Source organism: Ixodes scapularis, unplaced genomic scaffold (assembly GCF_016920785.2).
Source record: "Ixodes scapularis isolate PalLabHiFi unplaced genomic scaffold, ASM1692078v2 ptg000005l_1___fragment_1__unscaffolded, whole genome shotgun sequence".
NCBI classification, from domain to species: domain Eukaryota; kingdom Metazoa; phylum Arthropoda; class Arachnida; order Ixodida; family Ixodidae; genus Ixodes; species Ixodes scapularis.
In genome coordinates this window covers 2,241,740-2,256,465 of record NW_024609885.1, presented here as the reverse complement: position 1 = coordinate 2,256,465, position 14,726 = coordinate 2,241,740, and the positions used below count along the sequence as shown (strand labels likewise).

The 14,726-nt window shown below is 46.1% G+C and overlaps 1 protein-coding gene across 6 annotated transcripts; it reads left to right on the top strand.

Moving 5' to 3' along the window:
• The first annotated feature begins 1,807 nt into the window (after window positions 1–1,807).
• Window positions 1,808–13,974, top strand: LOC115308935. 6 transcript variants are annotated; one of them, XM_040218737.1, is made up of 6 exons: window positions 9,627–9,774; window positions 10,445–10,526; window positions 11,528–11,579; window positions 13,504–13,547; window positions 13,642–13,738; window positions 13,876–13,974. In XM_040218737.1, the coding sequence occupies exons 1-5, from the start codon at window positions 9,749–9,751 to the stop codon at window positions 13,660–13,662; spliced, it is 225 nt and encodes a 74-aa protein (XP_040074671.1). In that variant the 5' UTR covers window positions 9,627–9,748; the 3' UTR covers window positions 13,663–13,738; window positions 13,876–13,974. The 6 variants fall into 6 exon arrangements, 1 of the variants encoding a protein (XP_040074671.1); XR_005717128.1 differs by lacking the exons at window positions 11,528–11,579; window positions 13,504–13,547; window positions 13,642–13,738; XR_005717122.1 differs by lacking the exons at window positions 9,627–9,774; window positions 10,445–10,526; window positions 13,504–13,547; window positions 13,642–13,738 and adding an exon at window positions 10,632–10,716.
• The last annotated feature ends 752 nt before the right edge of the window (window positions 13,975–14,726 follow it).

Genomic DNA, 14,726 nt, shown 5'->3' with positions numbered 1-14,726 from the left:
GGAAATAAAAAAAAATAAAAATAAAGTCCGACCCAGTTAACATAATACTGGTACTGTGGGCTGTGAAATCGCAGCTTCTATGCTTTTTTTAACGTCAAGCTTTTGCAGTAATATAAATATTCAGAATGAAGATAAGCTAGCGTTGTATTAGAAATTACCATGCTATTGAGTTCCTCTGCCCTTTTACTGTGCCATAGTGTGGGTAAATTTTTTGGAGTCTGAACAAATCTACTGCGTTGCGATGAGGAGTGAGTGTCTCTTCTAGTTAAAATCTGCAAACTGCACGGTTGGAGTCTGAACAAATCTACTGCGTTGCGATGAGGAGTGAGTGTCTCTTCTAGTTAAAATCTGCAAACTGCACGGTTGGCAGGACAACTGAAACAAGTGAAACAAACTGTTCTAATATATCTGCCGTGACTGTAATAAACGAGTGTAACCGAGGAACGCAACAATGTTCCTGCTATTAAATGCTTTTCTCGGTAGTGTGGGTTCACCCCCTTCAATTTTCTTGGTGAGGGCCGCGGATGTCAAGAGGCTAATACTATACATTTCTGGCTAAATAATCTTGTATTCAAACACAGTAGACTCTGCAACCCCAACAAACGACGCGCACCACGACACAGACAGCATCGGCCGCAGTGATACTCTTTTACTGATGAGGGCTAGCGACCTTCACGAGATTTTCCGATCTCCCTCCGCCCTCACCTAACCTATATCGGGACTGGGCAGTTCATCGATTAACTTTTAGATTATTCAAGTAATGCTTTAATTTTTTTTTCCATTCAATTGGAGTCTAGTACTGGAGAAAGTCAGCAAGCAGTAAAATATGCCGGCTTCAATATTTTTGACGTCTTTATTTCTTTTGTGACACTAGCTTGCACGGTAAACCACTTCAGCGTGCTTGTCATTTCGCCGAGGGTGATTATACTGTTTAAATAATAACTTAAGAAATACTTTATTTTAAAAGGCTTCCCGTGATCATATTTATGTAGGACTCACAGCGTGAAGTCTAGAATGGGAATGCAATATGCCATTTGTGACATAGTAAAACCAGTACAAAATATGTAGTTTTAACGTCTTTCACGCAATATGACCGGGAAAAAATCAACGTACGGATTAATTGATTAGTCTATTTTAAGGATAGTGATTAGTCGGGTTAATTTTCTAATCAAACCACAAACCCACTCAACATTCAATGCTTTATGAAAGCCACGGTTTGTGCGAGATAACAAAAATACGTGGGACCAGCGATTGTATAAAAAACAACACACTAAGATTATGGAAGCTTAATAATAATAATAATAATCGCTTTGCTGAATTTCTACGCATGGCAAACGATACAACACAACCTTTAGTAAGAAGAAAAGGCAACAAAAACATAAAGAATTTAATAAGGAATATCAAGCTCAGCCGGAAACGGGCTTGCGTCGTCGAGGTCCATGCTTCTGAGCGTGCGCCCGTAGCAGACGACGCACGGCGGTATCCCCGCTTTCGCGCGTTTCCAATTTCGGCCGCACAGTGGCGGCACGGTTCGATCTCGAGGCGAATAGCTCAACATCACAATTTGCATTTTCATTCCAACCATTAAGAACTCAAGAAACAAAATGAAAGTTTTGCACATGGTTCATGCAAGACATTTGTGCATGGCATTAGGAGATAGATATTTGAATACTCACAGCTCTCCTAGGTTTCTCATATGTTGGGTCAAGCACGCACGTAACATTTGTTTATTTTAATAATTGCAGGAACGCTGTTTTGTGAAACTCTCGCAGCTCCTGTCAGGATGCCAGCCAGCCCCTTGGTTGGGGCACCTGACCCGCTGCCAAGTCACAAGAGTCATGGTGATGTAGACGGCCTGCTCTGCGTATGAACTCTTGTCAACCTGTCAATCGAAACCGAAACCATGCCACAATCTTCCCTGGCTAACTAGTTCCATGGGTGCGAAATGCGGACTGCTGCATGCTGGAATTTTATAAAAGTAGTGTATTTTTTTTTAGACGTTTATGTTCTACGTCGAATTTTTGAACGATGGTGTATTCGCCCTTAGCAACACCCCTAGCAACGGTTTGTTGTGAAACACCAGACTTGCGGCTTTCAATCCAATCCAGTGTCGTAGCTGTCTGGCTGTCTTTCGCCGTGCCCGCGGCAATCGACGCTTCGCACCATGCTTCGCATTTCGCGGTCGCAGTTATTTTGTATTGTTCCTGCGTAGTCGTGCGACGTTCTACTCGCACAGTTCATAGGCCTTCTAGTTCCACGTCGTAGACACCAGCTTTACGACACACCCCGACTCCGAGACAAGACTGGCCGAAGGGCGACACTTTCACATCACAAGGTAGGCACCGAAAAACTGGCTCCCCCAGCCATTGGGCCGAAATTCTTTGTCGTGACATCCTGACAGCGTGTGCTGTATGCCGTAAATAGCCGCTGTATTTCGTTTCATCTTGCACAAGGGCGACTTCCACTATTGTGCTCCCATAGGTTTTAAACACGGCGTCAGCTGTTTTGTGGCACAGCCTCCAGATTTTCCAACGATATCGCGCGAACGTCGATTGTCCCGTGGATCAGCGCTTAATCGCGGCGTGAAACAGCAGGTCAGTGGGTCTACTCACGTGTGGCAGAAGGCACATGCTAGCCTCGCTGACCTGCTGTTTCACGCCGTGATAAGGCGCTGATCTACCGGACAATCGACGTTAGCGTGGCTTCCGCAGCACTCAAACCACGCACTTGCCGCGAGAAGAATGTCTTGCGTTTCATTAGCACTCGGTTTCGTGCGAAGCCAAACGAAGCCACGAGCAGCCGCGCTTCGGAGAGCCGGCCTCTTCCGTTCGTGCGACCTTGGTAGCGCTGTCGTCGAGACTTTGGTCAATAGGAGAAGCGGGCAGAGCCAGGGCGTGTACGAGACGCAGATAGAAGGCTTGACACGCCAAACAGAAGCCGCAAATAATCGCCTAGCAGTGTTAGCGCGAAAAATTTTAACCTGTGCCAAAGAGTTTAATAGAGTAACTGTTTATGGCTGAAAATATAGTCTACGTGATGCTTCGATTATGATCGTGCAAAAAGGTGTAAGAATCGAATGTCCCGCTCGAACTCCGTTTTGCTCGGACAGAGTCTGACCGCTCGGACGTGGCTCAGACGCCTGGCATACAGATCATGTCGACCGTTCTCCTAGATATTGATTTTGTATGACCGTGATAGTACAATCACATGCATCATGTTTTCATTCGCCAAGGGTTAGTCCGACGCACTTATTAATTTTGTTTCTCGCGACCACTGCCAGGGTATTATTTGCGGCTTCTGGCTGGCCACATTCAAATCTGTGAAGACGCCCTGGGACACGCCCAGCCCGCTTTCGGCCAATGGCGCCTCTTCATTTGCTTCCTATACTTTCCAATGAATGGCCAAACTCTTTCTATGTATACACCTTTCCAAAAAACGCTCCTAGGCCACTGCCATGTTGCTGATGCTGATGCGGCTGGTGCGACTCTCGCGCCCTCTATCAGCTAGAAATTTTCTGCCACCCTCTGGGACTGTGAAGACCCGCTCGGCGTGGTTCTCTACCTATGTTTTTGCGGTTTTGCATTCAATGTTTTCTCGCCCCTCTTGAAAGTTTCCACTTAATTTTTTTTATGCGTGCTGCGTACCCTTTTTGTGTTATCTTCCACTGTGATAAATAAGGCTGGTAAGTACCTGCCATTCAAGCTTTTCTGCTCGACATTCACGGGAAAGGAAGGAGGTGAAGGACGTCGAACGACCCTCGACGCGATTTGGCAAACATTGTTCTTCCCCCTCCCAGAGATAATCCGCGTAGAATCCTCAGTCGTCTCCAAATATAGCTGTCCGGGTTGGGGTGGGAAACGGGTCAGTCGCGTTTGTTTCTTTGCTTTGGTGCGGTTATGAGAAAAGGTAGCTCTTCCCAAAACGGGCCCCGAGACGAAGTCATCTCTGATTCCGTCCGATCATGAAGATGTGACTGTCGTCGACTGTGACTGTGTTATTTGAGATCTTTCTCAAATAAATTCTTTTCGGATAACGCTGCATCGTGTGGTACGTACGATATATTGTTTGAATGTTACCACTTCCTCAATTGTATGTCCGTGTCCTGTCCATCGGTAAACACGTTATTTGTGAGCATGAAAAATGCATGCCTTGCGGCCCTCTTCTGTTGCAATTTATTTTTGACAGCAAAGCGCTTTGTCGTTTCACATGCGGTGAATCCTGCGGCGCCGTCAAAGCTTATCGTAAGAAATAAACACAAACAACTAGAACTATACATTCCAATCGAACTCGTTCTGTCGCGCGCGTACCCAACAAAAATAGTTTAGTTTTTTTTTTTTTTAGATGTGGGACAATTCTTTCTCAATGTCCTCGGGAAAATACATGTAGCATGAAACACAAAATATAGCGGGAAACGACGATAATTTATACGCCAGCAGTGTTTGAAACTGCGCCTACACAGGCTGCGCCTATTGACATCACAGTCCACTCGGTTAGGGTTAGGAGGGACGCTGGTGAGAGTCTAGCCTCAAACTCAGTGACTGGGCTCGAAAACAGTTTGTTGCCCCTGGGGTTGAGTGTTTTTTAGAAAGGTGTATAAGGATGGCTAGTTGGGCTAGTTGGTTTTGCATCATGATGTAAAACACCAAAACAACAGAGACGAAAAAGAAGGGAGAACTGGACAGGACGTGGCGTATTACACCATGGTTTCTACGTATAGCTCTGCCCGCTTGGTCTGGAGGTCGATGACACGAAAACTTTATCACGGGTGACGTCAGAACTGTGCAGTGTGCAACCACGTCCTTTCTTATCTGCTGGCCTGCTTTCTTCAAAGCGACGTGCTCCTGTCTGATCGTAACGGCTGTACATGCCGCTTCGGCAGCCCTGATTCCACAATCTTCGCTCATCACTCTGGACAGCTGCCGAGCTCACGTGCTCTGCGGCACGAGCAGTTCACGCAACTCGCTCGCGCGACTTGTCGAAGTGTTAAAAACAGTTGTGTGCAATTCCGCAACTCCGCCTCGGAGGTTGCGACGGGGAGGGCTGCACATTTGCCTCTACCGGACTCTGAGCCACGGGCATTTGCTTCTTGCGCATCCAACATTGTCATGTGGCAGGAACCCTAAACGTTTCTTCAACTGCTGCCATAGTTCTACGGAAATTTGTGCAGCTGAGTAAACCTACGCATAGACCAATTTTCTTGAAGCGTGGACCAACCACTGGTCTCTATTGTAGTAGGCTGGATTCAAATCGGAAGTCTGTCGGTGGCGCCACCGGCAGCCATTGCTTGGCACCAAGCAATACGTGCCTTGCACGGGACGTCATATGGCTCCATACCATTCCTGTGCCCGTACCCTCTGGAACATACATTTTGGCAGCATCGAATCTGTTCTTCTCCGCAAAGTTCTCCGAGAGGAAGAAATTCATTGGTCCTAAATGTGTGCTCCGGAAGGTACGGGCACTGGAGCATGGTCCGCAGCAATGGTGGCTGATGTGACGTCAATGCAAGTCGTGTATACACGCAAGTCTATGGGAGAAACACACAAAAGAAGGAAATTAAAGCTTCTACACAGTGTTCGAAGGCATGTATTTTACGATGTGCTGCAATAATTTTATATTGTGTTTGGAGGTTGAATTGCGATTTCTCAAGCATTCGAATGCCCATTAAAATATTGTGCTATAGCACCCATGGCTGATCTGGCAAGCTTGCTCTCGTGGTGGAGTGAACAAATAAACTTGCTGTCAATAATGCCGTCGTGGGGGAGCCCAGAAGTTGCTGAACGTCAACAAAGTTCCATATTGGCAGCGTCTTTCCGGGAGTGAGCGTTTTCATAGCAGAGCCTTCAAGCTTGTCACCTGCTAAACCCGACTCATTGAAACCGCCACCGACTCCGAGGTACCTCTAGGTAACTCTCTTCTCAGTGAGCTGCTCTACATTTTTTGCCCAGTAGAGTCACTCTCGACAACAAAACATTTCTATATAACAACCGCGAGGGTTGTCAGATTTAATGTTTGTGCACTAGCTATTTGACAGGCTTGCCGACAGCAGCCAAAAGATTCAGTGACGACAACAGTTTACGAGCGGGGGAACGTCACTTTTCTTTGTCTTTCCCATAGAGTTTTATGCATTCGCCAATGTCAAGTGATGGGCGCTGGTGGCACCACTCCTCCCTATTAAGACGAGCCTCGATCCGTGATCCAGCTTACTACAACAGAGATCAGTGGCACCAACTAGCCCAGGTACTGATGTCGCTGGCTTTCTGGCGCAATATAATAAATAACATGCTGAAAAGAGCAGGGCCATGACATGACGTGGTGAGGCTAGCCTCTGTGATGCAGCTTCTTCGGTAGGTGCATCCCCTCTGACCTCATCGCCCGTCTGTCTATGCTGAAAGAAGCAGTGGTGAATCTCCTTCGTGGGATTGCCAATGGGAGCAGCTTCATCTCCATCTTTGGCAAACTCCACCGGCGAACCAACTCCATTGTGACGTCGGTCAACACGCACGACTGAGTTGAAACTCTATCGGGATTTTTCCCTTAAAGTGTCCCCACTAAGAATCTCAAAACACCGCGGTGAGTATAACAGTAAAAATATTATTTTTAAGTTGGCAAAATGAATAGCATGAGACAAAATTAAAAAAATATATTCCTGAAATCTGGTTGCATGAATTAGTACCTAATGTACTGAAATAATGAATACTGTCACGGGTGGTGACCAAAAGAAAACAGAAAATGAACAAGAAGAAATAAACGTTTAATGTGGCGAACTTGTGCCAAAAATAAAAGGGTACAAAAGAAAACAGCAGAGCGTCGCGGGCGTCGATATCGGCGAAACCGCAGGATCGAGCGCAGAGGCGAGACTGACTCGACAAGGTCGCGAGCGGCGTCTTATCTAGAGTGAGTCACTATCTCGAAGATTCGGCGGAGAAGGTTCGAGCGTAGCGCGCTCGCGGCGAGAATGTACACGCACTTTCTAGAACAACATAAGCAGGGATAAACGACAGAAGTTAGGTCCGGAGCAAGAATAAACGAGAAAGTACTAGAAGTCCGTGACCCTGCGCGCGGCATTATCCCCCCCTTTAAAAGCGCATCGTCCCGATGCAGCACAAAACAAAAAAACAAAAAAAAAAAAAAAAAAACACAAATCCTTAACAAAACGGTAGCAAAATCGCGAGCCACAGTTCACAGTTCTCAGTTCACTTGTCGACAAGAGTAGAAAGTTCTATCGTTCGTAATACGGCTTCAGCCGGACGACGTGCACCACCTCGGGTCGCGGCTGACGTCTTGCAGATGGGCGCGTTCCGAGGTGGTGCACGTCGTCCGGCTGAAGCCGTATTACGAACGATAGAACTTTCTACTCTTGTCGACGAGTGAACTGAGAACTGTGAACTGTGGCTCGCGATTTTGCTACAGTTTTGTTAAGGATTTGTGTTTTTTTGTTTTTTTTTGTTTTTTTGTTTTGTGCTGCATCGGGACGATGCGCTTTTAAAGGGGGGGATAATGCCGCGCGCAGGGTCACGGACTTCTAGTACTTTCTCGTTTATTCTTGCTCCGGACCTAACTTCTGTCGTTTATCCCTGCGTATGTTGTTCTAGAAAGTGCGTGTACATTCTCGCCGCGAGCGCGCTACGCTCGAACCTTCTCCGCCGAATCTTCGAGATAGTGACTCACTCTAGATAAGACGCCGCTCGCGACCTTGTCGAGTCAGTCTCGCCTCTGTGCTCGATCCTGCGGTTTCGCCGATATCGACGCCCGCGACGCTCTGCTGTTTTCTTTTGTACCCTTTTATTTTTGGCACAAGTTCGCCACATTAAAAGGGTACAAAAGAAAACAGCAGAGCGTCGCGGGCGTCGATATCGGCGAAACCGCAGGATCGAGCGCAGAGGCGAGACTGACTCGACAAGGTCGCGAGCGGCGTCTTATCTAGAGTGAGTCACTATCTCGAAGATTCGGCGGAGAAGGTTCGAGCGTAGCGCGCTCGCGGCGAGAATGTACACGCACTTTCTAGAACAACATAAGCAGGGATAAACGACAGAAGTTAGGTCCGGAGCAAGAATAAACGAGAAAGTACTAGAAGTTCGTGACCCTGCGCGCGGCATTATGTACACGCACTTTCTAGAACAACATAAGCAGGGATAAACGACAGAAGTTAGGTCCGGAGCAAGAATAAACGAGAAAGTACTAGAAGTCCGTGACTCTGCGCGCGGCATTATCTCCGGGTTGGAAGTGAACGTCCCTACGACGAAGGTTGTAGCGGCCGGCGTCGACGCGTTGCTGGTCTTGAATCATGAGTCGGGCGAGCTGGCGGACTTCTTCGGCGCGTTGAGCAACCGCCTGGGCGTCGTCGCTCTCGTTGTCAGATGGCTCATGGGGCAGCATGGCGTCCAGCATGGTCGTTACCTTCCGACCATGCGTTCTTCTTGTTCATTTTCTGTTTTCTTTTGGTCACCACCCGTGACATTTTGGTGGAGGTGCGGGGTAACCGCATGCCCGTGCAGCGCTCCCCCCCCCCCCCCGAGTTCTCGCAGTGCAAGTCCGAACACAAGCCCCCAAGAACCCAACGAAGACCAGACCGAGATCCGACTATGTCGCCGGAACCTTGGCCTACCCCCGGAATCAGGACCCTTGCTACCCAGCACCTCCACCAAAATGTCACGGGTGGTGACCAAAAGAAAACAGAAAATGAACAAGAAGAAATAAACGTTTAATGTGGCGAACTTGTGCCAAAAATAAAAGGGTACAAAAGAAAACAGCAGAGCGTCGCGGGCGTCGATATCGGCGAAACCGCAGGATCGAGCGCAGAGGCGAGACTGACTCGACAAGGTCGCGAGCGGCGTCTTATCTAGAGTGAGTCACTATCTCGAAGATTCGGCGGAGAAGGTTCGAGCGTAGCGCGCTCGCGGCGAGATTGTACACGCACTTTCTAGAACAACATAAGCAGGGATAAACGACAGAAGTTAGGTCCGGAGCAAGAATAAACGAGAGAGTACTAGAAGTCCGTGACCCTGCGCGCGGCAATACAATCAACGTTAACTACAACCCTTTACGTTGCGAAGACAGTTGTGGCCGACAACGCTAAGAAGCGCAAGCTAGGTCGCTACGTCTCGGCACGACAGTTTGCGCTTCTCCTGGACTTTCTCGGTGAAAGTCGAGTTTTCTCGGGGACTGCTACAGAGAGCATTGTTACCAAGGAGGAGCGAGATACACTATGGGGCGTAATAGTTTGAGAGTTAAATGCCCTTCGGCCATAAAGAATAACTTTCTGGAACTCACGTGCATGCCAGACGTGGGCTTGCGACCTGAGAGTCTCGTGTCCCTAACAGAAGACCGGTGCAAACCTGCCAACTCTTCCGAATTTTTTGTAAAATGTATGAATTGGGACTAATTCTACGATTTTACGAATCTTGCTTCAAATTTTACGAAAAAAAGATACTTTTTTCATTTCTATTTTTTTTTACATTTTTTTCGTAAAACCGTTGCTGGCGGTACCTCACACTGCCACAAGAGGGCGACAGGTGCCGTCCACGGCAGCGTTGTGGTTTTTACTATCCGTCTATCCGGGGGCCACATATCCAAAATCAATCCAAAGCCCAAAGCCTTTGTTTGTGTGTTTGGCGGCGCATGTTGGTTTGGCGTGTTCAGACGTGGTTGGGCCTCTGTTTCGGCCAGTTTCGAGGCGAGAAGTGCAGCGTCTGTGTTTGTTACACGTGTAATCATAGCATTCCTCTGGTTGCGGTGGCTTCGCGGTGCAATGGCAAATTCCAAACCTAAAAAGAGGTACTTTCAGGTGTTCTTGAAGTCCTACACGTCGGAATTCCAGTGCTTTGTGCCGTCCAAAAAGGAGAGAAGTTTGGATACTGTAGCACGTGCACGTGTAACGTAAGCGTTTTGCACGGTGACAAGGCTGACATTAAGCCTTGCCACCTTGCGAAACAGCCCCCCCCCCCCCCCCCCGCAATTGCGTGAGTTTTACGAATTTTAATGTCCACAGGTTGGCAGGTATGCCGGTGGAGGCGCGAGTGATGGGCCGTCCCTAAACGCGGAGCAAGAAAAATTATTATTTTTTGTGGGGACGGATTTCTCTCGAGGGGGCGGGCGTGCGCCCCCGACAGTGGACGCGCCGCTGTGGGACTTCACGGCTGCAGCAGCAGCTTCGATAAGTACCGTGAATCTCTTGGATCATGAGCAGACACCATGTTGCTTTTTACCTTATTGAACACTAATGTACAAAACAATGTGGTGCGAATGTATTGCCTCGTGGTGTTTTCCACGAAAGCTTGGATATCGGGGCTGCAGCACATTTCTAGACCCACTCGGAGACAATAAATCCGTGACATTCGAAAAAAAAAATAATATTGAGTTTAGGGTGCACACTATTAGACACAGGTATAACTAGAAGGGCTGTATAGCGTTGTGGCGTGTTACATAGTTGAATTATATTATGCAGGGGTCTGTGGCTGAAGGCGACATGGCAAAGGGAGGAGAGGAGGAACGTCCTGCGCAAGTGGCATGCCCCCTACCACCGAATGGTACGAACGGTCTGGAGTTGATACGGCACGGGATCTGCTGTCCATTCGGCAGGACCAGCTGGCTGTCCAGCGAGAACTGCTGGCCACACAGCAGGGTCGGCTGGCCACCCAGCAGCAGCAGCTGGCAGTTCAGCAGGAAATGCTGCTCGTGCAGAGAGAGGCAGTCGATGCACTCCGTCGACTTGCAAGCGTAGGTGTTAAGAGAACCGTAGTGTAGTGCACTCCCAATTATTGTTGTTAGGCTGATTTTGGTCAACCCTACTTTAGCCAGTGAAGTTAGAAGGCAGTGTTCTTAGACTCAAACTGAAACCAGATATGATTTGTATGTGTATTTGAAGTGTCCAACAGCGAAGGCTTTATTTTGTTTATTTCAATGAAACCTTCCAGTGCCATAATGCTAATGAAAATTGGCAAGCCTTGAACAAAATTTTTTCAACTTATTGAAAATTACCATACTGTGCTCGACAATCCGAACTACTACGTCTAAACCGTGGTTCAATAATCCACTTCATCGTTTATCTCATAAAAAGAAAAGATGTTTCAGGAGCGCTAAAAAAGGAAATACTTGGCCTAAGCTTGCCACTTGCTCTTCCGAATAAAAAACTATGTTAAAGGGGTGTTAGCACACATTCTTTCTGATAACTCTAAGCAGACATTCTTTCTGCAAACTCTACCTAATATGTTAATAAACAACCCTCGCAAATTTTGGAGATTTGTACTCTGAAATTAATCTAGTGAATAGCTCTTGTAATAACATATTGAATAGTGAATGTGTGAATATTTAAATAGTGCGTTTTCTGATGCTTTCACTATTTCTACACCCATTACTGGAATTTCTCCTGTTATAGAGAATGATTTTCCAATGGATTCAATTGTTATAAACATTCAGGGTGTTTTCAGCGGTATAGAAACCCTCAAAATATCTCCATCATGTGGCATAAAGGAAATCATTACGAAGGCTCTCACTAACACTAAATTTTCATCCGGTCTTTACCTCAAAGATATTTGAGCAGTCCGTGGACACAGGGGTGTTGCCCTCTGACCGGAAAATTAGTAAGTAGGCCAATATCACTCACCTGCCTCTACAAGATCCTCGAGCATGTCATTTACAGGCACCTGATTAACTTCCTGGATTCCTGCAATTTCTTCACCAATGTGCAGCATGGCCTCTGGAAACGCCTTTCTATTGGGACCCAACTACTTATTCTAACTAACGATTTGTTTAAAAATCTTGACACCGGCTTTCCTACTGACGCTGTTTTGCTTAATTTCGCCAAAGTTTTTGCTAAAGTCCCGGACAATCGCATTCTTCTTAAACTTTCTTTCCTAAAACTAGATCCTCATGTTCCTAAGTGGATAGAATCATTCCTTATTCATCGCTCTCAATTCGTTTTCACTAACAGCACATCCTCCTCTTTCTCTCCCGTTTCTTCCGGTGTTCCACAGGAAATTGTGCTTGGGCCTTTGCTCTTTTTAATCTACATTAATGATCTCCCTCTTCACATCTCATCCTCTGTTCATCTTTTCACTGATGACCTGTGCTGTTTATAGACTAATAAAAAACCCATATGACCATGTTGCACTCCAGAACGGCATTTAAGGGGAGACACTGCTCTTTGAAGCAAAATTTTACTAAGAAAACACATTTTTAAAAATGTGTTTTTTGAAGTTTGGCAAGCACTTATCATCTTGTCCTGAAGGATTTTCGACATATTGAATGAGGGCTACAAATATATTAAATAGGCTGTCAGGCTTTTTGTGGGTGCCTTTTAGGCATCCGGCAAAAAATGATTTTGAAACTGGAAGGTTCAAAAGTGTCATAAGTAATTTATAAATCATCCTAGAGCTTTCATTTATACCTTATTGGATTGCACATACCTCTCAGTTCACTGATCTATGTTTATTTTCTGAGCTCAGTATTTTAATTTGCGTTAATCCTTTCCATAATCATTGCAAATTAAATTTTTAATATTAATAAATCTAATTAGGTTACCTCAAAACAAAGTACATATTTGTAGTCCGATTGTAATGCCAAATAAGCCATGTAAATTTCATTTTATTTGAATCGCAAGTTATATAAAAAAGCTCTTGAAGCAGTGTGTCACACATGGCAGATGTGTCTCAACATTAGCAAATGCACACACCTTTGCTTTACACATTCTTGCTTCCAGCCCTTAAACTCGTTAACATTCAATGGCACTACCATTCTGACTGCTACACAGTAAAAATATCTAGGCGTTCGTTTAACCACTAATATATCCAGGAATGTTCATGTCGACGAGACAATATCATCCTCAAACCGCTCACTCGGTTTTGTTTGTCGCAATTTCAACTCTGCCTTTTCTATCCTTAAACGTCTCCTTTACGCCATGCTTGTTCGCCCTAAACTAGAGTATGCTTCAGCTATCTGGCACCCACATCAGTCTTTTTTTAACTAACGCAAATCGAATCTGTCCAGAATCGTGCTGCTCGATTTATTTTTTCTAATTAGTCTCGCTTTTCTTGTGTCACTGCAATGAAATGTCAATTAGCTCTTCCTGATCTTTCCGTTCGTCGCAGAATTTCCCGTCTTTGCCTTTCCATAAAATGTACTATTCGGAACCATTACGACAGTCTCTCCTCAGCCAGCCCAGCTATATCTCTGCAAGACTCGATCATTCGTGCAAGATTACCCTTCCCAAGACCATTTCAACATTCCCTTCTACCAGAAGCTATTGTAGACTGGAATGGCCTTCCAGATGATATTGTCACCATCACCGATAACGCTAAAATCAGAACTGTACTAACCATGCACTCCCCTCTGTAATGCCCTTCGGGGCCTTGAGGGTAATTCTAAGTAACTAAAGAAACAAATAAATAATATTCCGCCACCAGCGTGTGTTCGTGTAATTATAGGAAACTGGCCTCGTTACTGAAGGACTTGTCACGCGGCAACTCTGTCGTCAGTGTAACTAAAATGCATCATTCGCAAGCGCAGGCAAGGACGCCACCAAGGCAGCTCCAAAGGGGAAAGAGAACAGAGTAAGGGTGGATTTACTCGCCCCACATACGCCTTTGATCAGACTTCTCGACTTCTTTCGTTAACACAGCCATTCTCTTTTCTTCTGTGCTTTAGGAGCACCTAAAATGCCAGTAACTCGTTGTCTACGAGTAATCTAATAAGGTGAATGGTGAAAACTGCTCTGCAACATGACTGCACAGAGCTTACCAAGGTGAAAAGTTGTTTGGCAAAAGTTTCCTATTGTATTGCTTGCAACGCGTCTGAAAACCTCTGGCGTGCTTTTCACTTTACTAATGTGTTGCGTAACAGTTTGCATTTTGTGCATAATGCGCTCCCCTTTTCCTGCAGGCTGTAGAGGGACAAGCAGCAGCAAGTGCGCACCAGTCGTCCGCACTGACTTCGCTAGTGCTTCAGCTCGTCGGTGTGCAGAATCTCCATCCGCCAGCCGAATAAGGTGGGTCTCTAGGCTCCATTTCATTTTTGGCACGGGTTACACCACCGTTACTTGAACATCTCAGTTGAAAAACTGCCATAGGTGTCCGCTTTGCAGAATTGTTAAAAGCGAGCAGTCGCAGTCCCGCTGTTCTTGCTGCAGCGGCCATTTTGTAAACTGTGGCTAGACCAAACAACATCTGTGCCTCGATGGGCTTCTCAAGCGTGGCACTGCTCCCCATTGTAGCTCGCTGTGGCTCGCGTGTGGTGTCCGCATTTGAAGACCAACTTTCCTTAACTGGTATGTCGTAGTAATCTTAGATTACGCCACAAGCGAACTTGACATGCAGAAAGAAGGAATTTTTATCAATGTAGACTGCTTTGTAACATCTTCCAACTATTCATATTTGTTTATTCAAAGTGTTCAATAATGGCCGAAGTGTCTCACTTGGTGCACTTGTTAGTAACAGGAATACAAAGGATTTCCAGCAAGGAAGCCTAAGGAAGCTCGAGCACTTCTTAAAGGACACATGCAAAGGACTAATAAAGTTTTTTTAAACAGCCTGGTTGGGAAAAGGAAGTCATAAAAGGAATTCACAAGGAAAATAAAAATTTTAAGAGCTATATTCACGGCGCTATACGAATTTGTAGTTGGCGCCGGCGGGCGCTGCGGAAAAGTGGCTGCTAGTTGTCACGTGACTGGTCGCTATTTGTCACGTGGTGCTTCCGCTCTATCGGAAGCTTCCTATGGTCTCTAAAAGTTAGTT